The sequence below is a fragment of the Metarhizium album genome (genome assembly GCF_000804445.1).
Source record: "Metarhizium album ARSEF 1941 chromosome Unknown scaffold_27, whole genome shotgun sequence".
NCBI lineage: Eukaryota > Fungi > Ascomycota > Sordariomycetes > Hypocreales > Clavicipitaceae > Metarhizium > Metarhizium album.
The window spans coordinates 232,855-259,064 of NW_024467601.1; the positions used below are offsets into that span (position 1 = coordinate 232,855).

At 54.8% G+C, this 26,210-nt stretch overlaps 10 protein-coding genes across 10 annotated transcripts; 7 read left to right on the forward strand and 3 right to left on the reverse strand.

Moving 5' to 3' along the window:
* Positions 1 to 1,166: 1,166 nt before the first annotated feature.
* MAM_07114 (3-ketoacyl-CoA thiolase) lies at positions 1,167 to 2,531 on the forward strand (the record flags this gene model as incomplete). The annotated part of the gene is made up of 4 exons (XM_040825912.1): positions 1,167 to 1,231; positions 1,283 to 1,307; positions 1,352 to 1,462; positions 1,527 to 2,531. 4 exons carry the CDS (start codon positions 1,167 to 1,169, stop codon positions 2,529 to 2,531), a joined length of 1,206 nt encoding a protein of 401 aa, XP_040676131.1.
* Positions 2,532 to 3,327: 796 nt separating this feature from the next.
* Positions 3,328 to 3,570, forward strand: MAM_07115 (GTPase FZO1; the record flags this gene model as incomplete). The annotated part of the gene is made up of 1 exon (XM_040825913.1): positions 3,328 to 3,570. One exon carries the CDS (start codon positions 3,328 to 3,330, stop codon positions 3,568 to 3,570), a length of 243 nt encoding a protein of 80 aa, XP_040676132.1.
* A 1,769-nt stretch (positions 3,571 to 5,339) lies between these two features.
* MAM_07116 (sulfate transporter) lies at positions 5,340 to 7,881 on the forward strand (the record flags this gene model as incomplete). Its single annotated transcript, XM_040825914.1, has 4 exons — positions 5,340 to 5,848; positions 5,902 to 6,531; positions 6,591 to 7,029; positions 7,162 to 7,881. The coding sequence occupies 4 exons, from the start codon at positions 5,340 to 5,342 to the stop codon at positions 7,879 to 7,881; spliced, it is 2,298 nt and encodes a 765-aa protein (XP_040676133.1).
* A 994-nt stretch (positions 7,882 to 8,875) lies between these two features.
* On the reverse strand, positions 8,876 to 10,177 carry MAM_07117 (abc-1; the record flags this gene model as incomplete). The annotated part of the gene is made up of 1 exon (XM_040825915.1): positions 8,876 to 10,177. One exon carries the CDS (start codon positions 10,175 to 10,177, stop codon positions 8,876 to 8,878), a length of 1,302 nt encoding a protein of 433 aa, XP_040676134.1.
* A 1,369-nt stretch (positions 10,178 to 11,546) lies between these two features.
* On the forward strand, positions 11,547 to 12,273 carry MAM_07118 (uncharacterized protein; the record flags this gene model as incomplete). The annotated part of the gene is made up of 2 exons (XM_040825916.1): positions 11,547 to 11,861; positions 11,926 to 12,273. The coding sequence occupies 2 exons, from the start codon at positions 11,547 to 11,549 to the stop codon at positions 12,271 to 12,273; spliced, it is 663 nt and encodes a 220-aa protein (XP_040676135.1).
* Positions 12,274 to 12,500: 227 nt separating this feature from the next.
* On the reverse strand, positions 12,501 to 13,712 carry MAM_07119 (peroxin; the record flags this gene model as incomplete). The annotated part of the gene is made up of 4 exons (XM_040825917.1): positions 12,501 to 12,599; positions 12,664 to 13,206; positions 13,273 to 13,490; positions 13,556 to 13,712. 4 exons carry the CDS (start codon positions 13,710 to 13,712, stop codon positions 12,501 to 12,503), a joined length of 1,017 nt encoding a protein of 338 aa, XP_040676136.1.
* Positions 13,713 to 14,476: 764 nt separating this feature from the next.
* MAM_07120 (Ubiquitin-conjugating enzyme/RWD-like protein) lies at positions 14,477 to 15,120 on the forward strand (the record flags this gene model as incomplete). Its single annotated transcript, XM_040825918.1, has 4 exons — positions 14,477 to 14,511; positions 14,571 to 14,731; positions 14,790 to 14,813; positions 14,867 to 15,120. 4 exons carry the CDS (start codon positions 14,477 to 14,479, stop codon positions 15,118 to 15,120), a joined length of 474 nt encoding a protein of 157 aa, XP_040676137.1.
* Positions 15,121 to 16,313: 1,193 nt separating this feature from the next.
* Positions 16,314 to 18,573, forward strand: MAM_07121 (asparagine synthetase; the record flags this gene model as incomplete). Its single annotated transcript, XM_040825919.1, has 9 exons — positions 16,314 to 16,408; positions 16,464 to 16,489; positions 16,572 to 16,598; positions 16,658 to 16,693; positions 16,755 to 16,903; positions 16,980 to 17,972; positions 18,037 to 18,320; positions 18,373 to 18,477; positions 18,531 to 18,573. 9 exons carry the CDS (start codon positions 16,314 to 16,316, stop codon positions 18,571 to 18,573), a joined length of 1,758 nt encoding a protein of 585 aa, XP_040676138.1.
* Positions 18,574 to 19,886: 1,313 nt separating this feature from the next.
* Positions 19,887 to 21,250, forward strand: MAM_07122 (outer mitochondrial membrane protein porin; the record flags this gene model as incomplete). The annotated part of the gene is made up of 6 exons (XM_040825920.1): positions 19,887 to 19,931; positions 20,065 to 20,187; positions 20,290 to 20,320; positions 20,478 to 20,980; positions 21,038 to 21,157; positions 21,221 to 21,250. 6 exons carry the CDS (start codon positions 19,887 to 19,889, stop codon positions 21,248 to 21,250), a joined length of 852 nt encoding a protein of 283 aa, XP_040676139.1.
* A 433-nt stretch (positions 21,251 to 21,683) lies between these two features.
* MAM_07123 (Glycoside hydrolase, family 47) lies at positions 21,684 to 24,649 on the reverse strand (the record flags this gene model as incomplete). Its single annotated transcript, XM_040825921.1, has 3 exons — positions 21,684 to 22,615; positions 22,678 to 22,729; positions 23,066 to 24,649. The coding sequence occupies 3 exons, from the start codon at positions 24,647 to 24,649 to the stop codon at positions 21,684 to 21,686; spliced, it is 2,568 nt and encodes an 855-aa protein (XP_040676140.1).
* Between the last annotated feature and the right edge of the window lie 1,561 nt (positions 24,650 to 26,210).

A 26,210-nucleotide genomic window follows, 5' to 3' on the forward strand; every position in this document is an offset into this window, starting at 1 on the left:
CAGGCAGAACGAACGAGGACGCCGAAACAAGATGCAAATGGCTCGAGTCGAATGGGAAACAACAAATGTCCGGCGCTTCTGGAGTAATGGTGGTTAAGAAGGAAAAAGAATGAGCGCTGCCGCTGATGGCGACCAGCGGCTGACATCAAACAGAAATATTGGACCAGGGGTACTCCGTACGGACTTCGGATATCCGATCCCCCATGCGGCTTGGCACATTCAACCGCCCCTATCTTCAGCTACTCTGCACACACCAAACTCGGCGAGGCTGAAAAGGTAACGTTGGTAGCGAGGCAGATGTGGCTGCGGAACAAAGCCGGTTTCTCTCCCTCCATTTTGAATTTTGCTTCTGGTGGATGATGGCAGGGCCGGGCGAACGGCTAGGGGGGCAAGCTGACACCGAAACTCGGTCAGGTAGCGCTATTTCGGGCGGCCCGCGTGCCTGGTTCCACGATCCAGATGTTCGCAGAAAGGGGTTGAAGATTGATTGGTTGGTTTCGTCGGAGGGGCCGTTTGGGAGGGCATGCGAGTGATTGGTGAGTAAACCTCTCCCGACATTTGTCTTGGGTTGACCTATTCTCGATGCGAGATTGAAGACAACGGCCTCTCTTAGTGGCGAAGCCCGTGCGTCTTTGTTTGATGCTGAAACTGCTTGCCTCACGCGGTCGTGGTGCAGGTTGGGTGAAATAATGTCGCCACCTGTGTGCTCTCATATTCCGAGGATTTGAAATTGTGCCCCGTGTGGAAAGTGTTGTCCAAGCTTTCACCTCTCAGCCTGACTCAGCACAGAACAACCAATGCCAGTGCAGGGCGGTGGGTTCATCGTGGAAGATCTTGGACTCTTGGACATGGGCGCATTGGAGATGCAAATGTCAAATTGTCTTTCCCGTGCCTGACTTATGTATTTTGTATTCCGACCTGGAGAGTGTTGGCAGGATTAGTCGGGGGCGCACCTGCCACCTTTCAAGTGCAGGCTTCCACCGGAAGCAGCGACCAGCAGGCCATTGCCTCGGCTCAACCCCACAATCGAGCACCCTCGGTCTCCTACGGCTAATAAACGCGTGCCGCCTTTCACACCTCAGCCTCCTTCAAAGTCTGGACATTTCTTAGCCACCTCGTTGCTTTTGTCCTTCATCTGATTTCAGTCACCCAGATTATCCAACGCAATGGCTGTCGAGCGCATTGGTTCCATCATCAAGCACCTGGCCCCAGGGTCAGCCATCAATCAGATGTAAGCATCACTACGAGTCTGCACTGCAACTTTTCTGACATGTTTGTGCAGCCAGTCCAAGAATCCTGATGATATTGTATCACTTCGGCGGTCCGCACACCGCTCACCAAGGCCCGCAAGGGTGGTTTCAAGGATACTAGCCTCGAGTATTTGATCTACGCTCTTCTGAAGCAGGTTCGCGAACGCAGCAACCTTGATCCTGCTCTCGTCGAGGACGTCTGCTTCGGTAATGTACGGTTTTTTTTTTCCCTTGATCAATATATGCGAGACAAATACTAACATTCTTGAAACTCAGGTCTCCGATGGCAATGCCGCCTACAAGCTCCGTGCCGCAGCTTTAGCCGCCGGCTTCCCCAATACCGCCGGTGCCAGCACCGTCAACCGATTTTGCTCCTCCGGGTTGAAGGCAATTGCCGACATTGCACACTCCATATCAAACAACTCCATTGAGATTGATATAGCCGGTGGCGCAGAGCTCATGTCCGCCCCAGGCAGTCGTCTTGAGCAACCATTCGACGAGGACGTCCTCAAGGAAAGCCAGGACGCTACTGACTGCATGCAGCCCATGGGCTGGACTAGCGAGAACGTCGGTCGTGACTTCAATCTCTCGAGAGACGAATTGGACAAGTATTCTGCCGAGAGTTTCCGGCGAGCAGAGGAGGCGCAGAAGGCTGGCTGGTTCGACGATGAGATTGTTCCTATTGCCACCAAAGTCAAAGGTCCCGATGGCGAGGTGAAGGAGGTGACCCTGTCAAAGGACGAGGGCATCCGTCCAGGTACTACTGCCGAAGGCCTCGGAAAGGTTCGACCTGCTTTCCCCCAGTGGGGACCTCTGACCACTGGTGGCAATGCCAGCCAGGTCACCGACGGAGCCTCTGCCGTGATCCTGATGAAGCGATCAACCGCTGTCAAGCTCGGCCAGCCCATCCTGGCCAAGTACGTCGGTTCCACCGTCGCCGGTCTGGCACCCCGCATCATGGGCATCGGACCAAGCGTTGCTATTCCCAAGCTGCTCGCCATCCACAACATTGCTCTTGCTGATATTGATGTGATTGAGCTTAACGAGGCCTTTGCCACAATGGCTGTCTACTGCCGTGACAAGTTGTCCATTGACTGGACAAAGATGAACCCTCGTGGCGGTGCTATCGCCCTCGGTCACCCCCTGGGCACCACTGGTGCCAGACAAGTGGTCACTGGACTGAGTGAATTGCGACGCCAAAAGAAAAAGATTCTCCTTACTTCCATGTGCATCGGCACTGGTCAGGGCATGGCCGCTCTCTTTGTTAATGAGGTCGTATGATGAATTGTAATTGTTGTATATGAGAAAATTGTCGGCGTGATTTTAATTCATGAACTTGACCACCATGTACTCTCCATGTTTTTTGTAATACCTTGCAAGTGTTGCCTCATCGGACGAGATGCTTGGGTTAAGTGGTCCTACATACATGTATTTATATCCATCTGCCATTCCGTGATACCCTAGGGGCCATGTTCCGCAGCCAGAAAAAGATTTTGTCCCGAATAGAATGAGGAAGCCAAACTTGCTTCCGGCATCGGACGTCAGACGGGAATGTAGGCGGAACTCGCGCCTAGCCAGGGGTCAAGATCAAAGTCTTGACTCTTTAATGTCTGTTTAAATTATAGTAGAGCAGAAAGAAAAAAATAAATATTTTATTGTTATAATATATTTGTGAGTATATTATATTGTATTATAACATATTTTTAAATTATTACATAAAATAAATTGGTATAATATAAATTACAAATGTATTCACTATATTTGATAGAGATCTAAGGCTGACAACAACCAATTTACTACGCCGCGGATAGCGTTTGCGCTTCATCTTGTACGGATGCATGTGAAATTCGGAGCCTCTCATCTTGATGAATTTTGTGCAACCCTTGTTGGGAAAGGAGACCATTGCCACGATGCTAGAAGGAAGGATGGAGACGTGCATTCTACAGCTCCTAGCTTTACGCGAGAGAATAAACGATTCATTCAGCAAGATTCTGGTGACTGGTGACTTCAATGCCGGAAAGTCGACATCCGGCAACGCCTTACTGCGTCGCCCTGCTCTTCCCGAGGATCATCAGCCATGCACGCCATCTTCTGCGAGGTGCTCAACGCCAGCAAGACCTCGGGCTTTGCTTTGCTTGAAGACCCGGAGCAGGTCGTGGTTGACTCGGGGTATACGCAGTGCAAAGTTTTTGCCAGCGACCTGCAGACGGCAGACGAGTCTCTACTTGGCAACAAGAAGGTGGAGGCCATTACGCTCATTGATGCTCCAGGCTTGAACTATCATACAACCCGCACTACTGCTGTGCTTGCGCGACAATAAGAAATAGATTTTGTTGTTCTGGTGGTCTCGGCCACAAATTATTTTACAATATCAGCCAGGGACTTGATCCGAGCCGCGACAAGCTGAAAAGGAATATTTGGTCATTGTTGTCAATGCATTTGATACCATTGCAGATAATGAGCGTTGCAAAGGGGGAATCTTGGAGCAGATTCCGCAACTCGGGCCAAAGACCTCTCAGGAGTCACCTCAGCTCGTCCGCTTCGTTTCCCGCAATCATGTCCTTTACCCACGGCTCAATGGCGCAAGAAAACACCAGTACCGAACTGAAATGCGAGGAAAAGAACGTGATTGAAGACAAGGTACGGGATGGAAGAGTTGGTGTTCGCCGATGCTTGGCTAAGAATATGCAGTAAAGTTCAAGTACGAACTGTCAGGTAATGCAGCCAGCTAACGATGAGTTGTTAGGACCACAACGGATCTTACAATCGACGTCAAACATTCGCTCACATGTCGAACGGACATGTCGCTCCGCGAGAGTATTCCTTCAAAACAAAGTTTTTGTATATACCGAGTCTTGGGGAGTGGCTGATGTCGATCCCCGTACGGATCCGGAAAGAAGTCCTGCAGGAGTAAACATCAACAGGTGGGGTGTAGAAAGACGGGGAAGAAAAGAAAACAACTCGCCTGCATATCCTTTCACTTCTGGATGCAAGGAACGCTTGGTCTCGCGTGTTACTGACGCCTTCTCCATGTAACCTGACAAGGCAGGAATGCATCGTCACATCATACCGAGCAGTGAGCACGTGGGAGAGGACCATTAGTTCCCGCGTGCTTCCGTGGCCAATGACGCCCAACAGACCGGCGGGTGGCAACACTTTGTGAAACTCAAATTCCGCTTGGTCAGAGTTTGTTGTGCGCGCGGTTCCTCGGTTCCTCGACGGGGTGCCTGTGGCGGTGTTCATTGTTGAGGCCGGGCTCCCTGGCTGATGTGCATATGCAGGCGATGGTTATACGGTATCCCATGACCGCCCAGAATTTCTTCTTCGGACCCTCGGTCTGGCTCACCGCAGAAACATAAAAGGCGGCGGGAGGACTGCATCACTTCTCTTGACGTTGGTCAAGTGCACATCGTCAGTCCGAAGAGCAACCAGAGCCTGGATTTACGCGCACGTGACGTGTTGCCTGCCTCGTCGCGCTTTCCGCCCGGCCTCGGCCCAGCCGGCTCCTCGTCTCTCGTCCCCTGCTGCTGAGTGATGCCAGCGTTCTAAGTGGGCGCAGCGGGTCGCCTGACTTTGGCCAGCCCCGCTACCAACCAGCCCACCACTTGATTCCCGGACGTTTACTCCTCGCTCGGTACGGGGCACAGGGGCATTGAGTTCATTGCCCAAGGACGCTGAACTTTAACTGCTGGCGCGTGCCGAAAGAGGCATCGTGTTGACATCCAAAGTTAATTACTGGCTCCTTCGCTCCCGAGCACCAACATTGCTTGGACCTCTTTGCTGACGCATCCCATTTGGTTCCTCAATTATGCAAAAGCAATTCATCCCCGCCTGTGTCTCGCCGGACATGATCGACATTCGATCCGCCCAACTTCTAACTGAGATCCTGCGTTGAGCTCCTCCTCCCTCGTCATCTGGTCGCTGATTGCGTGCTCTCCAATTCGATGCGTCGGGCACACGCGATACACAACTCACATCCACAACCTTGGGAAGCAGCTCGACCGTGCCGCGACCATTTCTGCCTGCTCGCCTGCCAGCTTGCCTCAGCCCCCGAGACTCGAGATCAATCATCCGTCTTGTGCCCACAGCATGGGGCATTCCTCGCACCATCGCGAGGACTCATCCTCCAGCAAGAGCCATCGGCCTATCCAGCCGAGTTCACTTCGTCAGAGCCACCCAGCTTCGAGCCGAGACAGTAGTCAGGAAAGCGGCCCGGCGTTCAGACATGCAGTCCCTTCTGGGGAGGAGAATACCGCCCAAGGTGAGACCAGCATCGGCCGCAATGCCAACGAGTCCACGCCTTTGATTCCCGACGGCGGAGGTGCCCAACGCAGACGATCGAGCGCAGTCCATCCTGGGGTTTGCAACCACGGTACTTTTAGCCCTAGGCCGACGACGCCGGATGAAGCGTTCCCCTTCACCTTTACGAGGGACGATGCCGTTGCCGCGGGGCCTGGCGAATTTCTTGACAACTCTTCATCCCAAGAATCCACGGAAGAAGGCTGGAAAAGATGGTTTAGCGGGAGAATCCGGACCCGAAGGATGGGCCAGACTAGGGAACTGGCTCATCAAGCTGGACTTCGAGATATGCCTTTGATGTGAGCTTTCGCACGAGCCCATTTGGTGGCTCGGTTGCTAACAGTGAAGATAGGTATCTGTCATATTACATTCCTTGCCTGAATTGGATGCAGCAGTACAAATGGGCCTATTTCAAAGGCGACCTGGTGTCTGCCGTTACCATCGCATCCTTCTACCTCCCCATGGCGCTCTCGCTCGCTTCCAACCTCGCACATGTACCTCCGATTCACGGCCTGTACGCCTTCGTTTTCAACCCCTTGATCTACGCCTTGCTTGGTTCATCCTCACAAATGGTTGTTGGTCCGGAGGCCGCTGGGTCTCTGCTTGTGGGAACAGTGGTGCAGCAGAGCGTCGACAGCGGTGGCTCGGCCGAGGATAACGACCTCGTCCATGCCCAGATCTGTGGGGTTGTGGCCGGTATGGCGGGAGCCACCGTTTTGATTGCGGGAATAGCGCGGTTGGGTTTCTTGGACAGCGTTCTCAGTCGCCCTTTTCTACGTGGGTTCATCAGTGCCATTGGCTTCGTCATAGCCGTGGACCAGCTGATTCCTGAGCTTGGCCTGAACAATCTTGCGAGCCAAGAGGGCGCAAGCCACGGCAGTACCTTTGAGAAGATTGCCTTCATTATCGAGAACATCGGCGAGGCCCACCATTTGACGTTTGCAGTTGCTGGCATCAGCTTCCTTGTCATCATGATTTTTCGGTGAGTCTCGGCATGATTGGTGCTTGTATGCCGTTGGACCGGGTGCTAATGCTGTACAGTGAGGTTAAGAAGAGTCTCGAACCCAAGTTTCCCTCCGCCGTGTTTATCCCAGATCGATTCTTGGTAGTCGTCGTTTCTGCCATTCTTTGCTGGCACTTGCGTTGGGATCAGCAAGGCGTCGAGGTCCTTGGCTCTGTCAAAGCTGCCAATGGAGGCGTGTTTGCATTTCGATGGCCATTCCAATTATCCCACATGAAGCACATTCGCACCGCCATGTCAACATCTTTTCTCATCGCATTGCTTGGCTTCTTCGAGTCATCTGTTGCGGCCAAGAGCTTGGGAGGCAATGATGCTATTCAAGGCATCGAACTGAGCGCAAATCGGGAAATGATTGCCCTTGGCGCTGCCAACCTCGTCGGCGCGTGCTTTATGAGTCTGCCCGCCTTTGGAGGTTACGGCAGAAGCAAGGTGAACAAGACGACCGGGGGAAAGAGCCCGGTAAGCTCGATCCTGCTGAGTCTGATTTCGCTCTTGTCCATCTTGTTTCTCCTTCCGTACTTTTACTTTTTGCCGGTGAGTACGCGTGCCTATGAAGTTTGAATATCGCGCGTCTTGACTAACCCTGGGCAGAAACCTGTTCTCTGTTCGATGATATCTGTCGTGGCTTGTTCGTTGATAGAGGAGGCGCCGCATGATATTGCTTTCTTCATCACAATAAGGGGCTGGACGGAGCTCGGTCTCATGGCCGTCATCTTCTTGGCCACCATTTTCTATTCTCTCACGCTGGGCATGGCTCTGGGCGTTGGTATTTCGATCCTTCTGGTCATCAAGCACAGCACACGTTCGAGAATTCAGATTCTGGGGCGGATCCCCGGGACGAATCGTTTCGAAAACGCCGAGTCTGGTCATGCGTGTCTGGAATTCATTGAAGGGTGTCTCATTGTCAAGATTCCAGAGCCACTGACTTTTGCCAACACTGGAGAATTGAAGGCGCGGTTGCGACGCCTGGAGCTGTACGGAACCTCAAAAGTACATCCGGCCCTCCCTCGTCTTCGGAGCCAAGAATCGAACCGCAACATCATCTTTGACATTCACGGCGTCACATCCATGGACGGGTCGGGCACCCAGGTTCTCGAGGAAATTGTACGCAGCTACCGGGAACGTGGCGTACGCATCTTCTTCTCCCGTTGCCCGAGTCCACGGGACCGCGCGGTCTGGAAGCTACTGGAGAGTAGTGGCATTGTGGCACTAAGCGGAGGCGAATCGCATTTTGTTAATGACGTAGAGGAGGCGTTGCGGTGGACAGAATACGAGGAGAGCATCGGGGTCCGAAGCGGTAACAGCGTTTGAGAAGACTTGGCGAACTGGATATTCCCGAGATGCATGGAACCGGCGCACTCTGTTTTCAGATACCAGAAGCTCGCATACGGATGGTGAAACTGTATTGTGTATTTTGTATATCACGGAGCATAGCATAGCCACCAAGTCATTGTCTGCTGATGGATAATTGACTGGATTGGAATTCGAAGCGGCAATCCGGGTAAACTCGATGATGAAATTACCAATCATACGCCTCGGCCTGGTCGGTGCCCACAGCTGTCCCGAATTCCCAGACCCCGACGGGAGAGCGAGCAGCGTTTTGCCAAGGCTATGTTTTGTAGAGACTGAGCTGGACGCCGCACAACCGCCGTTCTATCCTTGTTCGGATAGAACTCATCTGCTCCATCGTGCAAGAACAGCCTCGGTGCCCGTCCATGGGCCGCCGCAGCAAACCCCACCCAATAGCCAGCTGAAGGGATCTTGGATGCAAGTAAAGCTGGAACCAGCACAAGCTCCCCTCGGTTTCGTGGTCTAGTTGGTCATGATTTCTCGCTAACACCGAGAAAGGTCCCCGGTTCGAGCCCGGGGCGGAACCACGATGTGTCTTTTTGCCCGTCTCAGTATAACCGGACCCTGGTTCTCCTGTCCGTGAGTCCCTTTTCTTTCTTTCTTTCTTTTTCCTTTCGCAAAGCATCCTCTCCTGCACACACTGCTGTCCTGCATTTCAGACATTTTGGGAATCTCGTGGTGGCTGTTACCGCATCATCTCGCAGCCCATTCACCTAAAGTATTTCGTTTGTCCTCCTCTCGGCACTCGTTCGCCCATCTGTACAGGTGAAAGCGAAGCCATTGTCCATTGTCCATTGTCCATCAGACATCCCACAGCGCAGCACTTCACGTACAAAGGACCGACTGCTCTTGCTCTGATTGTCTATAATCCTCATCACTCTAGTATATACACACACAGTCTATGGTGCGCCGTCATGCGCTCTATTGCCAACTCTGACTCGACAATTGCGAGCCCCTAGCGGAATTTCACCTCCAATCCCAGCATCCGCTTCACACCCAGCCAGAGCTCAAAAGCCTCCAGCTTCAACTCAACCCTCATGTAGCCCAGCCACGCAGCAAACACTCTCAGGCCATTTGGCGGCCAGAGGAGTGATCCCTTGTTGCCGATCTGCTCCAGCTGTTCATGGAAGACGGTTCGCGTGCAGTATCGCGCCAGGATCAGAAAGCTGCGAATGGGACCTTGGCGAGTTTGTAGGCTCTCGTCCAGGCTTCGCGTCAAATCGTTTGTTTTGAGAATGAGAAGGATGATGCGCGGCACGCGGCTGAGCATCTGCACCAGATCGACAATGAGCCCTTCTTGGAGGGACGAGCTCATGTTCTGCTCCTCGTCGGCGCTGCGGGTCTGCAGGATAGAGCCCTGGTTGCTGACGACGCTAAAGTCGCGTCCCGTGATGGCGGACGCGAAAAGCGGGAAATCTTGGTCGCTGATGCCGGCAACTTCGTGCGAGTACTTCTTCATGCGGTCCATGTCGCCGTCAATGACTGCCAGCCACATCTTGGCGTAAGAGCGCCGCAAGGGCAGCGGGATGTCTCTGTAGAGACCGTGGTCGTAGAGTATGACATCAAAGTTGGGGCCGCGTCCGATGCCCCGGCGAGTATTGTTCTTGCGAACGGCCAAGTTTCCACCGTGGGGGTCGCAGTGCAGCGGCGCGCCGTCTCCGAAAATCATTTCGTTGAAAATGCGTGCCAGTGTCGCCGACACCTCGTCACGGTCGATTCCGTTCTTGTCCAGGTACTCGAGGTCATCAAGCCGAGCACCGGACTCGCAGGCCATGACAATGATACGCTTCTTGGCCCAAATTACCTCGGGTACCACGAGAGGCAGTTCGGGCAATTTCGCAAAATGCGCCTTCATCCGCCTGGCGTTGTCTGCCTCCTGTTGGAAGTCGAGTTCCTTTGGCAGTGATACTTCCATCTCGGACGAAAGCCATTCGAGGTCGTACTCGGGGAAGAATCGTTTCAATGTAGAGAAGGTGTACTTGGTGAGGGCGAGATCCAATGGCGCAAATGCCTCAAGGTCAGGATGCTGCACTTTGACGGCAACTTTGCGACCCGAGTCCTTTAGAGTCGCTAGATGGACCTGGGCGAGAGAGGCCGCGCCAATGGGTTCGCTCGAGAAGTCAGAAAAGATGTCCCATAGCTCTCCATTAGTATCCCTGCGAAACATGTCTTGGATGGATTGAAACGACGAGATGGGACACTTGTCTTGTAACGGGACGAAAGTCGTTGTCCATTCGGGCGGCAAAAGATAGTTCATGGCGCTCTGGAAAGAGAGAAAAGGACACTGTTAGTCTGTGCTTGGGAGGCCGTCGAGATGGAGGACTGCTTTTCCTACCAAATGCTGCCCCAGCTTGATGAAAATGCCGCCATTCCTTTCCAACACTTTGAAAGTTCTCTCGGCGCAACGTTTGTGACAGGCTCGCAAGATGTTGGTCTGTTCCTCCTCGTCGAGTATCGTGGCCTTTGCGTTTAGTGTTGTACGGTAGCTGCCAAAACGATGAGTCATAGACCCTACGGCCACATGATGCAGTTCCCAGGAAGCCGGCTACTTACTCATTAATACAAATGGCTAGCGCCGAAACAACTCTACCAGTCCGCTCCACAGACTCGTAGCTACTTCTTATCTCATCTGTGAAAACGAGCGCTGTGCTCGCCACACCAGCCGCACTGGCAGAGGCGAGCAACAACGCTCTGCGGGATCGCGACCCTCTACGACCATTACCGCCGGCCCCTTGTGGCGAGGCTCTCGCCGAAGCAAATTGTCTGAAGCCTCGAGACGGGGAAGGTTTCGCGGTGGCCAATTGACTCTGACAAGCTGAGCACGTCCATGCTCTGGTTGCAAGCCGGGAGGCTATTCGGGGGGCCGCAAGGGCGCTCATTTTGGAGAATGTTGGGGTCAAAAGAGGATCCTGGCAGGCATTGAGGAATATCGCCGTCAAATTCTCTCACGGGAATCGAGCGGTTGCCAGCGAGGTCGAGACACCCATCTTAAAACATATGGTGAAGCGAGGTCATGGCGTGAGGGAGAAGTCACTCGCGACGGAAAAAGTTGGGGCGCGTCATCAGAAGATCAGCTTTTCCTTCTTTGTCACGCCGTGATTCGCCGAGGCGCCTCCGCTCTCAATCGGTTGGGAACGGAAGGACCGCCGCCCGTGGGCTGCTGCTGATTGCCCCCGAGAGTCAGCGCGGCCAGCGCCCGGGCCTGCCGGAGGCTGCGGGGGTTGGCAGCTATCGATTGCCTGGAGCGCGAGCTTCTAGGGAGCAGCGACCCCCCGTACTTGGCCAAGTTAAGTTCTCCGTACTTCCGTACTTACATTAAGTACCTAGGTACCTACTTAGTAGGTACTCAGTGCCTGGGTACCTAACTTAAGTTACTTGCCAGACCTTTGCCGCTTATATTGAGGTCCCGCCACGTGATTGCGCGCCTGTTTCTGAACGCGTCTTAATTGATTTTACGACCATGACCCTCAGTTATCAACGCCCTCAACCATTCACGTCATCCCGCCCTTGTCCGCCGGCACGCTCCCCTCTCGACAAGCTCAGTTTTACCATCCCCATCATAAGCCGGTCAGCTTTTGCACATGCCTAATCGTCCAAACGACTCGACGCCGCCACAGACCAACACCATGCTCTCCGTTGCAGCACCCAGCTTCGGGTTGGAGCACCGACCCAATGTGTCCTCCCCTCTCTCCTCATCACCTGTCCGCCCCTCGTCGCCCCTATACTCCGTCGACGGAAACGTCTCCTTCTCCTCCCGGAGACAAATTCAGTCATCGCCTATCCAGCAGCCCAAGTTCAGATACGCGTCTCGTCCGGTGCGCAAGAACCCCTTACTGCGCAAGCGGGAAGACGCACAGGAGTCAAGACGGCGCAACTTTTTGCAGAGTGTGAGGCAAAAACAGGATGACAGGGCATGGCGGAGGAGAGACATCGAGGGGCAGGTACGATTGCAGCCAGCACTTGCTGTTCCATTCGAAACGTCAACGTATCCTAACAGTCGCGCAGTTCCTGAAGAATAGCTTGTTGGCTGATATTGGACGACTTTCGCATGATGCGCCAGCTGTCTTGGAGACGGATTTAGAAGACGCCATGGCATCTCAGGATAATCACAAGTTCCAAAGCAGCCATGAAGACGACCACGAGCCCGAGGACGCGATGGATGTGGTGTGTCAGGAGGAAGAAGAGCTCGAAGTCATGGTTGCTTCATACGAGCAACATAGTCAACTTGATCAGGGACCCTCATCGCCTGTACTATCCGACGAGGAGTATGATGATGTGTTTGCAGAGCTAATCGCTCAAGAACAAGCATGTTCACAAGCACCACCCTCTGCTGAGCATATGGATATGTCATGAGCCGAACCATCCGTGGTATTTCCCCAACCCATTTGTGATTGCCATGTATTAAAACTTGCAAGGAGTTTAGGCGCTTCATCCTATTGGCGTCGGGCAGGTCGGACTCATCAGACTGTTTTTGGAATTGATAGATATTGTACTTATTGGTCATTTTGCACGAAGCTTGTGTATATGGGGTATTAGTTATAAGGATATGGAAATTCGGAATATCGAAACAACCGGGATATCTATTGCGGGTTGCATTGATCATCCGCTCCACCGAATGCCTCTTGTGCTGATGCCATGTCTCCCACCAAGTCCGACGGCGGTGAGCCAGCGGCTTGCATCTGTCAAAGGTGTCAACTGACTCCTGTGGCAACATTGACAAACAATTACGGGGCCGTCACGTACCTTCTGCATTCTGTCGACGATATACTCGCGGTCGGAGGCGTTGCCGTCGGAGTAGGTGCTCTCTTCAAACTTGGCTACGATCTCTCTCACGAGAACCCTTTGCTCTTCATACCTTTTGAGATCTTCTGCGGCGGTTGAAGCCTTGTTCTTTTCGAACCACTCCGGGAATTTGTCATCGAGCTCCTTCATGGGTTCGTACAAGATGTCCTTGTTTGTAAGCTGCTCCATCATGCCCATGAGCATCTTGGAGAATTCTTCCTCGCTGCCCTCACCACTGAAATCGCCAGAGGACATTTGCTTCAGCAGCTCCGACATGAAATCGTCACCGCCGCTAGTAGCTGCGGCGGCCGTAGCCTGATCCCCAGACGCCTGCATTCGTTCCATGGTCCGGCGGATCGTCTCTTGGAAGGATGCTTCGGCGGCAGCGCCTGGAGGTCCGGCTTTGGCGGAAGAGGAACCCTCTGTCGCTGTTCCGGGTGCTCCATCCCCCGAGGCAGCAGCCATTTGCTTGAACATGTCCTCAAACTGCTGCTGCATCTCGGGCTAAGATTGAAATTTCATTAGTTTGTGAGAATGGCCCCGGTTGTGGAAATGTCTGCAGCGGCATACCGATTGCTCCAGTTCGCCCAGCAAGTCAGCCATGCCGGCTTGAAGCTGCTTGGCAAAGTCTTCTTCTGAAAATGGCTCCTCCCCAGCAGCTGGCGGCTCCTTGGTGGATGTGGCGTCACCTGGCTTGGGTGTTGAGGTTGAAGCGCCGGCACTGCCAGACTCAGTGGGCTTGTTGGTTCCATTCTCAAGTTTGACGGTTGAAAATTCATCTAGCATATCTTGAAACGGGGTTAGAGCTCTGCGATTGTCTAAGTTCCTGACAGAACTCGACTTGCGGTCTCACCATCCAAGTCGTCTAGGTCATCCTCATCCGGATCAGGCACGTCTTCGGCTGCTGTAGCCGGCTTTGGGGCCTCAGCTGCCGCGGCATTCGCACCCGTTGCCTTGACCTCGACATCGTCCTTCTTGCTTGCCTCTGGAGCGGCAGGCTTTGCGTCCATAGCGTCGACGTCTGCGCTTTCAGAGTCCAATATCAGATCTCCACATGCAAATGGCTTCTTGACGAGGTGGAATCGCACCGATCTGCCGCAAAGCGACGTCGACCTGCTCGATAAGTTCAGGGAGATTGAATAGTGTCGGGATTCAAGTATGACACCGTAATCATACTGTAATCGGATAGTATGTTGTATGAGGATGAGACGGAGGCTTGCGTCTGCCGGTACGATGCTGGGTTGTCATGCCCCTCCATCCCTCCGGTTCAGCAAAGCCGCGCAATATTAGTTAGGTTTGCTGCCGAGCCGAGGGAAGCTTGGTGGTGGAGACTGCGCGCGTGCCATGGAAGGTGGCGGCGTGAAGGGACATGCAGGCAGGGAAAGAGCGACCGACCGCCTGGCAGGCTCTGTACTTCGCCTTCTCAATTTGTTCTCGGGCACTAATCAGCCGCCCTTCCAGCTCCAAAACGTCTCCACTCGGCCATTCATAACCATTCACCTCCGCTAGTGTTTGCAACCCCGACTTGTCGCAAAAGGCTGACGTTGGTTTCTCATCTCAACGAAGCTCATCCTCCAGTCGTACACCCTGAAGACCCTTAGACGACAAGGATACCAACACTGACCGTGTGGCTGTGCGATTCTACATCCCCCTTCCTTTTGCGCAGCGCAGACCCCTCACTTGATAGCCTCGCAAACACGGTTTCGACGGCCCGTAACCTGACATCTTCGACCAACGACGTGTCTACACATTGTTCCTCTCGAGCGATTTCGAGATGGCTTTATGTCAGAATCGATTACAGGAAGAGCGGTAGGTAGACGGAGTTATGCGTGTGCCAGAAGCTGGACGGGCGCTGACGAGAAACGCAGGAAGCAGTGGCGGCGTGACCACCCCTTTGGTTTTTACGCCAAGCCCGCGCGTACAAAGGAGGGAGTTTTAGACTTGAAGAACTGGGAATGCGGTGTTCCTGGAAAGGAAAAGACCATCTGGGAAGGTGGCCTGTTCAAGCTGACTATTGCGTTCCCAGAGGGTGAGTGACACGGCTGACCATTTGTCGGGCAGTTTCTGCTAACACTGTCCATACATAGAATATCCCACCAAACCACCGAAATGTAAGATGTGGAAGAGGAACCGGGTGGCCGATTTAGCTAACACTCCTGAATAGGCAAATTTGTACCCCCACTGTTTCATCCAAACGTCTACCCTTCAGGCACCGTTTGTCTTTCCATCCTCAACGAAGAAGAGGCATGGAAACCGGCGATTACCGTGAAGCAGATCTTGTTGGGTATCCAGGATCTCCTAAACGACCCGAACCCTGAGTCGCCTGCCCAGGCCGATGCGTACAATTTATTCAAGAGAGATAGAGTGGAATACGAAAAGCGAGTCCGCCGTGTTGTGCGCGAAAACCCAGCGCCTTGAGGGGTCTTTGATCATGGTACGGAAGTGATGAACCTTTGTTACATCTCAGACAAAGCATTTGGCTCAGGCGTTTGGGGAGGATTGTTCCATCAGACTACACACGGTTGACATTGTGAAGGCTGATATCCCCGACACAAAGGACGCCGCCATCTATTTTAACGAATTTGCGACAGGCGTATTAGGTTTAGGTTTCATACAGTTCGTTTCAAGTCTAGCGCCTGGTGGTAGTTAGACTGTAGAGGCGCGAGACGGAAAGGAATGTCCACAGAGAGCTTGCTCGTTCTACAGCCTTTAGATACGAATCATATTAAGTCCCTTATTATGCGGTCAATTGCCATACTGATACCACGTGATGTTTCTGTTGTTTGTCGCACTCATGCACCACACAAGCCCCTAAATATTGTGCAGCGCAAGGGCTTGCTTGCTTGCTTGCTTGTTTTTATTCTATGATTCGTATAGCAGGATGGAGGGGCCGCGAGGAGTTTCTTCCCATATAAGGGTTTCCCTTTACTCTGGCCAGCAGTAGACGTACTGGTAAGAAGAAGTTGCAATGGAAAATTTGCATAGACTCGAGAGATGGTCTCTCCAAGTTTTGGAATGCATTGTTGGCCGCGCACCAATCATGTCGCGCGCATTGACCGTTCCGCCGAAGTCGGCCGGTTCCAACTTCTGAGCAACTGGCCTGTGTACTTGGTAAGCTGTGCAGAAAAAGGTAGAGTAATTCATAAAGACATTGATGATTGAAGTACGGGTCGTCGTATTGATAGTTTGGATGTAAATGGGCTGTATCTACGTTCCAGCACTTTTCAGTCATCCGTCTTGCTGGCTTTTGGTGCGGGTCCAGTCTTGGATGCCGCTCTTGGTCTTGACTCATGCTTGACGAGCACCGGTTAACTTGGGCTGTAGTATGGAGTCGTGGGTAGCTTTACGTTTCCCTACCAAATGGGCTTTTCTTCCTCCCCTCCATCCTTTGGCTTCTTTCCACATCCTCGATCCGTACTACATTTTTTCCAACATCTTTGTTCGTAGCTTCGCCATTGAAGCTCGGCAGTCATCATGTGTGGAATTTTCGCCTGCCATTGGTACGTACCGCAGTCGCTCCTTCCTCCCGATTGCAGTTGGTTGCTTTTTCGACTTCCTTGGAGGGGCAGTCCGATGGGCCGATGTGCGCAGCCGAGTCACCAAAAAATCACATGGCCAAGCAGTCAAGAAGGTTGCTGATGAGCGTAATCGCCAGCCATCCAAGCATTCAGAAGTTCAAGCCCACTGCTCTGCGCCTTGCCAAGCAGTAAGTTTCGGTTTGTCCATGTTCCTGACAGCGCCTGCTGATCCGATCGCTGCAGAATCCGCCACCGAGGCCCCGATTGGAGTGAGTCTCGAGCCACAAGGAATCCTCCGAGTCCGTGAGGACTTGGACTACTCGAGTAATTGTTAATGCTGGACAAATATAGGCGGAAATATCATCTCCAACAACACGAGTAGGTTGAAGGGCATGTCTACACTGGCTGAGATTCACGTCTAATCCGTGGCTGCGCAGTTTTATGCCATGAGCGTCTGAGCATCGTTGGTATTGGTAGGTACTGTGCTTTGATTGCCACGGGTTCAATGTGTGGGTGGGCTGACGACTATCTCAGAGTCCGGCGCTCAGCCTCTGACCAACGAGGACGAATCGCTTGTACTTGCTGTCAACGGTGAAATCTACAACCATCGCCTAATCCGAAAGCACTTGAAGCATGTCTACCCCTTCAAGACTACATCCGATTGCGAAGTCATTATCCCTCTGGTGCGTTGGCCCTTATTCTAGGTCACCATATTTGAGGGAAGAAAAACAAATGGCAACTGACGGTACTGCTTGACAGTATATGGAGTACGGGCTTGATGCCCCCAGCCACCTCGATGGAATGTTCTCCTTTGTGCTATACGACAAGGGGCAAGATCGAACCATTGCTGCCCGTGATCCCATTGGTATCACAACTTTGTACCAAGGTTGGACGTGGAAGGAGCCAGGGACCGTATATTTTGCTTCCGAGCTGAAGTGCCTTCACACCGTCTGCGACAAGATTGTTGCGTTCCCCCCTGGCCACGTCTTCGACTCGAAAACTGGCCAGACAACGCGGTACTTCCAGCCCACGTGGTGGGATCCCACCAATGTCCCTTCAACACCTGTCGACCTGAGGGAGTTGCGCCACGCCCTGGAGAAGGCTGTGAGAAAGAGACTTATGGCCGAGGTTCCCTACGGTGTGTTGCTCTCCGGTGGCCTGGACTCTAGTCTGGTTGCTGCTATTGCCCAGCGCGAGACTCTTCGTCTCAAGCAAAGGGCACTGGCGACCAACGCTGCGACGGAGCCTACAGGAAACCCTGATTTGGGCGAGGGCCTTGTAGGTATCGACGACGATGACAACCTCTCTACTGTCACCTACCTTCCCCAGCTCAACTCCTTCTCTATTGGTCTTCCCGGATCGCCAGATAACAAGGCTGCCCTCGAAGTCGCCAAATACCTCGGCACCAAGCACCACGTCATGACTTTTACCATTGAGGACGGTCTCAACGCTCTTTCTGATGTTATTTACCATCTTGAGACCTATGATGTTACCACCATTCGAGCCTCTACTCCCATGTATCTGCTTTCACGTAAGATCAAGGCTATGGGCGTCAAGATGGTCCTGAGCGGTGAGGGCAGTGACGAGATTTTTGGCGGATACTTGTACTTCCACGCTGCCCCTGATAAGAAGGCTTTCCACGAGGAGACTGTGCGTCGTGTTAAGAATCTGCACTACGCTGATTGCCTGCGCGCCAATAAGTCTACTTCCGCTTGGGGTCTGGAGGCCCGAGTTCCCTTCCTTGACAAGGAGGTATGTGCGGCAAGCTGAGTCTCGATTTGCGAAGAAAGATAGCGGACTGACGACTTCCTTCCAGTTCCTGGAGACTGCGATGAAAATTGATCCTCGGGACAAGATGATCACCAAGGACCGCATGGAGAAGTACATTCTTCGAAAGGCCTTTGACACCTCAGACGAGCCCGACACTGCTCCCTACCTACCCGAACACATTCTCTGGCGCCAGAAGGAGCAGTTCTCTGACGGTGTCGGCTATGGTTGGATCGACGCCCTCAAGGACAACGCTGAGCTTCACGTTACAGACGAGATGATGAACAACCCCAAGACGGAATGGGGCACTGATGTCCCCGACACCAAAGAGGCGTAAGTCGGGGTGATGTTACTAAAACGGGCAACGTGCTAACACAAGGTGAAGTTACTGGTATCGCCTGATGTTTGACGAACACTTCCCTCCTTCGTGTGCGTCGACCGTTCTGCGCTGGACGCCAACTTGGTCCAAGCAGACCGATCCAAGTGGAAGGTGTGTATACTTTGGACTGATTGACAAGGTCTTTGTGACTAATGTGCCTTTAGAGCTATTTCCACCCACAAGGACAAGTATGAGAACGCTGTATAAATGGGGATATCCCATAAGTGTCTACCCGGCAGCAGGGACACATTTGAGCTACGAAGATTCAGAAATTTGCGTGACGGGTCGATATTTGAGCATCGGACTAGTATCTTGGTCATTGGGGAAATATTTGGGTATGGTAGGCTGGCTAGAGTATGCATAGATAGACTTGAAACTTTGTTGCGACATGAGCTCTTTATGATGACTGTGAGGACTAACAGTGGAAAACGAATAACAACAACCAAAAAAAAAAAAAATTGGATGCACCGTGCCATACATGGATGGGCGGTGTCGATAACGGTCTTGACCACGAAGCAGGCCGCAGCTCCGCGTGAGACGGAGCGTCTACTATGCTTGGAATATATGGAATATATCGATACCAATACGTACGCAATAGTACCCTAAATTTGCACGATGAAGGAAGCGGGGCCATGAGCACTAGATTGAAAGCCAAGGATCGCAGATGAATGAGCTCGTGGTAGCTCCAGATTGGAAGCAATAAATACGCACACACGCACGCACACACGCACACACGCACACACATACATATATACGCATGTTATACGGCAGCAATCCAAGTCCTGGAGGCTGGCACTCTCGACGTGGAAAAAGAGCGAGGTCTGGTCTCAAGGTCAGCCACGCCGGACGATGCGACAAGTGACAGCGCCAGAGTTGGGCGCGGTGCCGTCCACGTGGGCCATTCCCTGCTTGGCGCCAGAGTCGCGATAGACCTGTCGACAGGTCTCAGCATTTGGCGCGGCTCGTCTCACGAAGAAAGCCCCTTGGCGGTGTTGGCGGGAGCGCATAAACAGGTAATTCGTCGTGGCGGCCATGGCGCGTGTGCATGATCAAAGGGTGATTGCACTTGGCCCGGCCTGTAAGGACGCTTCGTGTCGACGGCGGCGGACACTGGAGATGCATGCGGAGAGACGGTCGAATGATGACTGTGGCTGCTTGCCTCGTTCCGCCGCCCTCTGGTCCGTAGGCAGATGTCTGATGTTCTGATGAGTCCTGCGTGGTGGCGAGTCGCGACTTGTTCCTTGCATCGCCGTTTCCCTGCTCCGTGCTGGCGCGCCCACCCCCAACGGTTGGCCTTGCCGGGCGGATCTCCAGCAGCCAGCCAATCAGCTCCCGTCGCACTTGACCCGACATTTTCCCTGGGTCCAGAAAAGTTCCCTTCGTCTTCTTTCTTGCCTGTTGCATCTCGCGTCACCCTCACAACCCTCATCGCTCTCTTCCATCACTCTCCCGTCTCCCGCGTCCCAGTCCTGACCCGATTCTTTCTGATGTTTTCTCGCCCTCCTCCATCTTCCGTCAACATGTTTGTCCCCGCCTTTTCCGACATTGCCAAGCCGGCCAACGACGTATGCGTTTTTCTCCCCAGTTCCCTGCCATGGTCGTTTGCTCTGAGCTCGCCGACTTCCGACTAGTACCGGCCGGCGTAATCTGCGCAGAGAGGAGAAAGTTTGCTGACGTTTGCCTCTTGTTCCCTTGTAGCTCCTCAACAAGGACTTCTATCACCTGTCGGCTACCACCTTCGAGTTCAAGGACACTGCCCCCAATGGCGTCGCTTTCAAGGTGACGGGCAAGTCCAGCCACGAGAAGGTCACCTCTGCGGCTGTGAGTATTGCTTCCCGCTCAATTCTAGTTTCGAACAGCTGCCTTCTCGTTTGGAAGCTCGTGTCAGCTCCTGCGTCGTGACCAATGCTGATATTGCCACAGATTGAGGGAAAATACACGGACAAGCCTTCTGGTAAAACGCCCCCCGCCCCAGGTCGCGCCGTCTCGCCGGTGGACGACGAGGCTGCCCCCTTCGTGCTCTCTCGGGTCCGGCGCTGACTGGCCGCTCGAGTTGGCCGCCCGCATATGGACTGGCTACGCTCAGCCGCTAACGTGGTGTACGCGTACAGGCCTCACCCTGACTCAAACCTGGAACACGGCCAACGCTCTCGACACCAAGCTCGAGGTCAACGACACCCTCGCCAAGGGCCTCAAACTTGAGGGTCTCTTCAACTTCCTGCCCGCCACCGCCGGCAAGGGCGCCAGGTTCAACCTCTATTTCAAGCAGCCCGGTTTTCACGGCCGCGCCTTCTTCGACCTGCTCAAGGGCCCCGTTGCCAACGTGGACGCCGTTGTTGGCCACGAGGGTTTCCTCGCCGGTGCCTCTGCCGGCTACGACGTCAACAGGGCTGCCGTCACCACGTACAGCGCCGCTGTTGGATACGCTGCCCCCCAGTACATCGCTGCCATCACTGCCGCCGACAACCTGAGCGTGTTTGCCGCCTCTTACTACCACAAGGTCAACAGCCAGGTTGAGGCTGGTGCTAAGGCTACCTGGAACTCCAAGACTGGCAACGCTGTCGGCCTCGAGGTCGCCAGCAAGTACCGCATTGACCCCGTCTCTTTTGCCAAGGTTCGATTCGCCACACATTGAAGTCGTGGTAAAGCAACGGCTGACAAATCCGTGCAGGTCAAGATCAATGACCGCGGCATTGCCGCCCTTGCCTACAACGTCCTCCTCCGCGAGGGTGTTACTCTGGGTCTCGGTGGTTCTTTCGATACCCAGAAGCTCGACCAGGCCACCCACAAGGTAGGGCTTGCTTAGTCTGCATCTTGGTCATGGACTTGACGGTGGTGCTAACAATGCAAACAGCTCGGCGCCAGCTTCACTTTTGAGGGTTAAAAGCCCGTTGTGACGGAAACAAAAATAAGAAACTCATCCAGCAGCTCCCGACACGTGCTGCTGGATAACTTGTCCCGACATTGAGGCTGCGGAACGCATGCTTTTGTATCGTACTAGAAATGGTTGCATCGGGGTGGTCAGAGGTTTCTGTAGATAGATGTAGGTGGGAGTGTGACGAAAATTTAAATAACGAAGAGATCATGTCACAGTCATGTTTGCTCGAAAGTGATGAGGAGTCTAGTTTACCGCAACACGACGACGACGACGACGTGTCGCCCGGGGCCTACAGCCTGTCCACGTAGATAGTGTTACAAAGTCGGGACCCAGAATTCCCACGAAACGGCACACGTTTGCACGGACGGAAGCAGCAGCAAGCGCGACGCGCACGTCAAAAGGCTTCCCGAGCTGGAAGCACGTGCCCTCGGGCCGCACCTCAGACGGCCTGTTTCTTCCTCCTGCCCAAGCGCACAAACTGCAAGTAGACGAGGGGCGCGAGCATGGTGGCGGCCAGTATGCCCACGACGATGAGGAAGTGGCCGGCCAGGCTGGTCTGCGGCTCGAACTCGACGTCGTCGTCGCCCAAGGCGCGGCGGCGCTCCCAGCGCCTCTCGTCCTGGCGCCGGTGCGTGCGGGCGTGCGCCCTCTTGTCGAAGTGCGGCACGTCGTCGGCGGCCTGCCGGGAGTGAGAGTGCGTCCAGGGGTCCCGGTCCCGGGCGGCGGGCTCGTCGTGGGAGGGCTGGCGCCTCCTCTCCGGGTGCGAGTGCGCGCCCCAGCCGGCGCTCCTGTAGAAGCTCGCGGGGGGGCCGCGGAAGGAGGCCCTGCGCCTGGAGAGGCCGCCGGCCGAGAAGGAGGAGGGCGGGTGCGGGTGCGGGTGCGGGCGCAGGCGCAGGACGTCGCGGTCGTACTGGGCGCGGCGCGAGGCCTCGGCGAGCACGGCGTAGGCCTCGGCGAGGAGCGAGAAGTCGTGGGCCGCGGCGGGGGAGCGGCTCACGTCCGGGTGGTGCGACTTGGAGAGCGCGTAGAAGGAGGTCTTGATCTCGCCGGGCGAGGCGTCGTGCCGGACGCGCAGGCGCTCGTAGTGGTTCTGGCGGGCGAGGTCCGAGGGCCGCGCGGCGGACGCGTGCACCGTCGCGCGGCTCACGGGGCGAGGAGGGGCGCCGCCGACGGCGAGGGCGAGGGCGCGGCGTGCACCTGCAGCGAGACGGAGGGGCATGCCGCGCGGCTTGTCGGCATTTTCGTGCAGTGTCTGGGTGTGCGTGTGCGCTGGCGTCGGTGTCGATGGGGAGTGATGGCCGTGTCCATGTTTGCCGTGAGGAGGCGAGGAAGAGGAGAGAGAGGAGGGGGGGGCGCGGCCGGAGACCGAGACTGCCGTGTCAGCGTGTCAGCGTGTCGGATGCATTGACGGTGAAATTTGAGAAAAAGCGCACGTGGAAAGTCCATCTCGCCGTCCGCGTCCGCAACCGAACGGCCATCGTGCGTCTAGCCATTGGTGTCAAATCTATTCAACTACCCTCTATAAACAAAAGATGAAAAAAAAAAAAAAAAATGCAGTGCCATCCCCGGCCAAACGCTCTTCACCATGAATGGCCTACGACCCGACCGGCCGCTTCAGGGGGTGTGCTTCCGTGTTAAACACCCACTCGTCGAGATTGACGACGCCTTCGTCTTCAAACGTGAGATAAAAGTACTTGGTCGTCTCCGCAAGCCAGAATGTCTGCCGGGAGAGGACAGCGAGTGCGAGTGCGAGAGCGAGTCAGCGCGTCACGGGGTTCCAAAAAAAGAGAAAAAAAAAGAAGAAAAAAAGAAAAAACTCACCTCCATAGAATCAATCTTGGCACTCCCGTGCGTGCTCGCGTCCTGGATGGAGGCAAACGCCAACTCCGTCTCCGTCTCCTTCACTATGCCCTCCCACATTCGCCACGCTGCGTCGCGCCAGATGCCATCTCCCGTGACGCGCCACATGTAGAAGACGCTTTCGATGGCTTCCGGCCTCAACATGTATCTCGCGTCGTTGATCCGCAGAAACCCCCCCGGCAAGTCCCCGTCACGGCCGGCCGGGAACTCGTCTTCCCGGTACGGACACGGCTGGTCCAGCTTCTCGCACTTGACGAGCTCCGTCACTTCGGGCATGACGTTGGTGGGGAACGAGTCGTATGCCCAGACGCAACCGGCCGTGAGGCGTGCGCCGAGGTCGACGTAGTCGTTGCGTCCCACGAGCTTTCCCGCGAGGGCGTACGTGCCGCCCAGGAAACACGTCAGATGTTGCATCTGCGCCGTGCTTTCTCGCTTGCCCGCAGAGGCATCCAAGTTGCCCGACATGAGGATGTCCTCGTCCTTGGGGGTCATTGGCTTGAAGAGTAGCTTGTCTCGGCCCGTGTCCAACGACAGCACCGTCATCTCCACGTATTCGGCATCGAGCCCGCCGAGCAGGGCGTGCATCTTGGGGAGGTACTCGTACTGTGAATCGGCACCGGCCCCAAAGGTGAAGAACCCATCCGCGACGGTGCCCCTGCGGAAATTCAGATCCGATGGCCACAGACCGGGGACCTTGGTGCGGTTCTGGTTTTCGAAAAAGAAGCGCTTGACCCGCTCCGTGGCGTCGTAGTACTTGTCGTCGCCGGTGATTTGGCTGAGACGGGTGAACTCGAGGCAGAGCGTTCCGCCGGCGGCGCCGGAAATGCTGACGTCGCCGCGCGTCTCCCCGCGGTCTGCCTTGGTGTAGCTGAGCCAATGGGTCGGCAGACGGTTGGGCGTGTCAAACGCCATGTACAGCGCATCGCCGAGCTCGACTGCCTTGTTCAAGAGTACCCCGTCGCCCGAGAGGTCGTATGCGGACAGCAACCCGCCCAGGTATCGAATCGTCACCTCAAAGACGTTGATGTCGCTGCCGTCCGTCTTGGACCAGTCGATCCTGGCAACCTCTGCCACGGCAAGACGGAAGTCGTCCCTCAAGCCCATGATCCACAGCGAATCGAGGGCATCCACCAGCTGAGCCGACCAACCCGAGAAAGTAGTCTTGCCCCTTCCCGAGAGCGGCATGAGCTCATCCCTGCCCCATGCGTACTGTTTGTACGCGTTCCAACTCTTGACAAAGGCCCTTCTCACGGCTGCCCTTCGCGATTTCGAAACGTGGTCCCCAGCCCCGGAAGCTGTTCGGGCCTGCACTCTGGGCAAGGTCTTGGGGGCTCCCGACGGCAGCGGGACGGTGTCTTTGGGCGGGAAGTAGATCTTGGCCCGACTCCAGTCGATGGCGCTGGGAATGTAGTGAATGCCCTTGCCGCCGGAATGCTCAAAGGCCGGGCGCGAGGAGGTGAAGCCTCGCCAGAGGACCAAGGCCAGCAGGAAGAAGGCGGCGAGGGCGAGGTGGCGCCTGGCCGGCGGTCCTTGGAGGCTCAGCATGGCGGGAGCATCGTCCTGGGACTCGCGACTCTGGTCGGGTTCCGGGTGTCTGGTCCGGCCGACAAGGACAGACGTGGGAGTTTGATACGAGTGAGGTCTTGGTCGAGGATTCGCTGCAGTGGTTCCTGCGGCCGACGAGTCGAGGCGAGGTTGTACGAGGACGGGTTGCGCGCAACTACCTACCTAGGTAACGTTACCTAGGTACGGAGTAAGTCGATATGAAAGGTACAGCATGTATCGTGTGCGGCGCCCAGCAAAAGCAAGGTTTGACGGTGCAGTCATCATGGTTCCATGGCTCGCTCCATTAAGTACGGAGTACTTCTGGAGTCTATACTCGTCGGTCGTTGCCGAGAGTACCGCAAGTTACTTCCCTAGTACGGGGTGCGGAGCAGGGCGTTGGCTGGCCCAAGCTTGGTTGGTGGTCGGCAGATGTTTCGGGCGCAGGGACGAGGTGGCCTTGTTCGTTATTCGTCATTGGCCGACCTGACGTCCACGTGCTTTGTTTGGAGCCTGCTGCTCCGTGCGTACTTCGGAGTACGGAGTACAGAGGCACAGGGCACGTGCCTGTCCGTCGCACCTGCCCTGCGTGCTCGACGCCGTGCTCTGTTGGCAAACCAAACGCATCTCCTCCGGCCCCCTGGCCCAACAGAGTCTGACCGTGGGCTGTCGCCAGTGACCACGAGTCCATTGTGCATTTCAACATGCCCGTCTTCCCTTCCGACCCCGTCATCCGAGCTTTGTTTCACTCGGTCGGTGCTCGGCCACATGCTTCGCCACAAAAATAGTAGTTACGTACACCCAACTTGGTAGCGTAGTGGTACGGAGTGGTTGAGGCACGCGGCACCTTCGGGCCGACCCGGCCACCCCGACTTCGTCAGCTCAAAACACGTTAACGAGTAGCTCTTGTATCATCTATCTAGTTGTTGATTTTTTTTCCTTCTTCCTTCTCCATTTTCTGTATACCCGAGTGAGTGTATAAGAGTTGGTCGTAAATCAAATTCCGTCAGCTTCAAAAGACCGTAACACAACTCCAATTCTAGCTAATGCTCTTCTGCCTGAACATCCTACGAATCTTTGTCTGCGCATTGTTTGATGGTCCTCTCCGCACAACGCTGTCGTCAAGCCCTCGTTTTAGTGGCGAGTCCATCCGGGCACTGCCTAAAAAAAAGGGGGGGGAAACAGACTGCCTCAAACACGCCGGCTTGACTGTTACTCGTTCGCTTCACCAAAGCCTCTCTGGCTAGGTCTGCCGCTGACCCCTTCTGCGACCCAAAAAATGCACCATCGATACCAAGGCGGGCTTTGTCCTCGCTGTCAGTGCCCCCGCCTGGAACGTCTGAATACCATCTGAGGAGTCTTGGACTCGCTCCGCCGCAATCTCCTCGGCCTCGACAACGTCGCAAGTCCTTGACCTTTGTCCGTGGCAAGGTGCCGTAGCTTTGATCGTCATTCCAATCAAAGCCACTTGTCCACAAGACCGCTCCCGCTTGGAGACGACTCAGCCCCCAAGACTGCCGAGTCTTGCAGGAGCAAGTCCTCAAAATTCGGGCGCTTTAGGTTG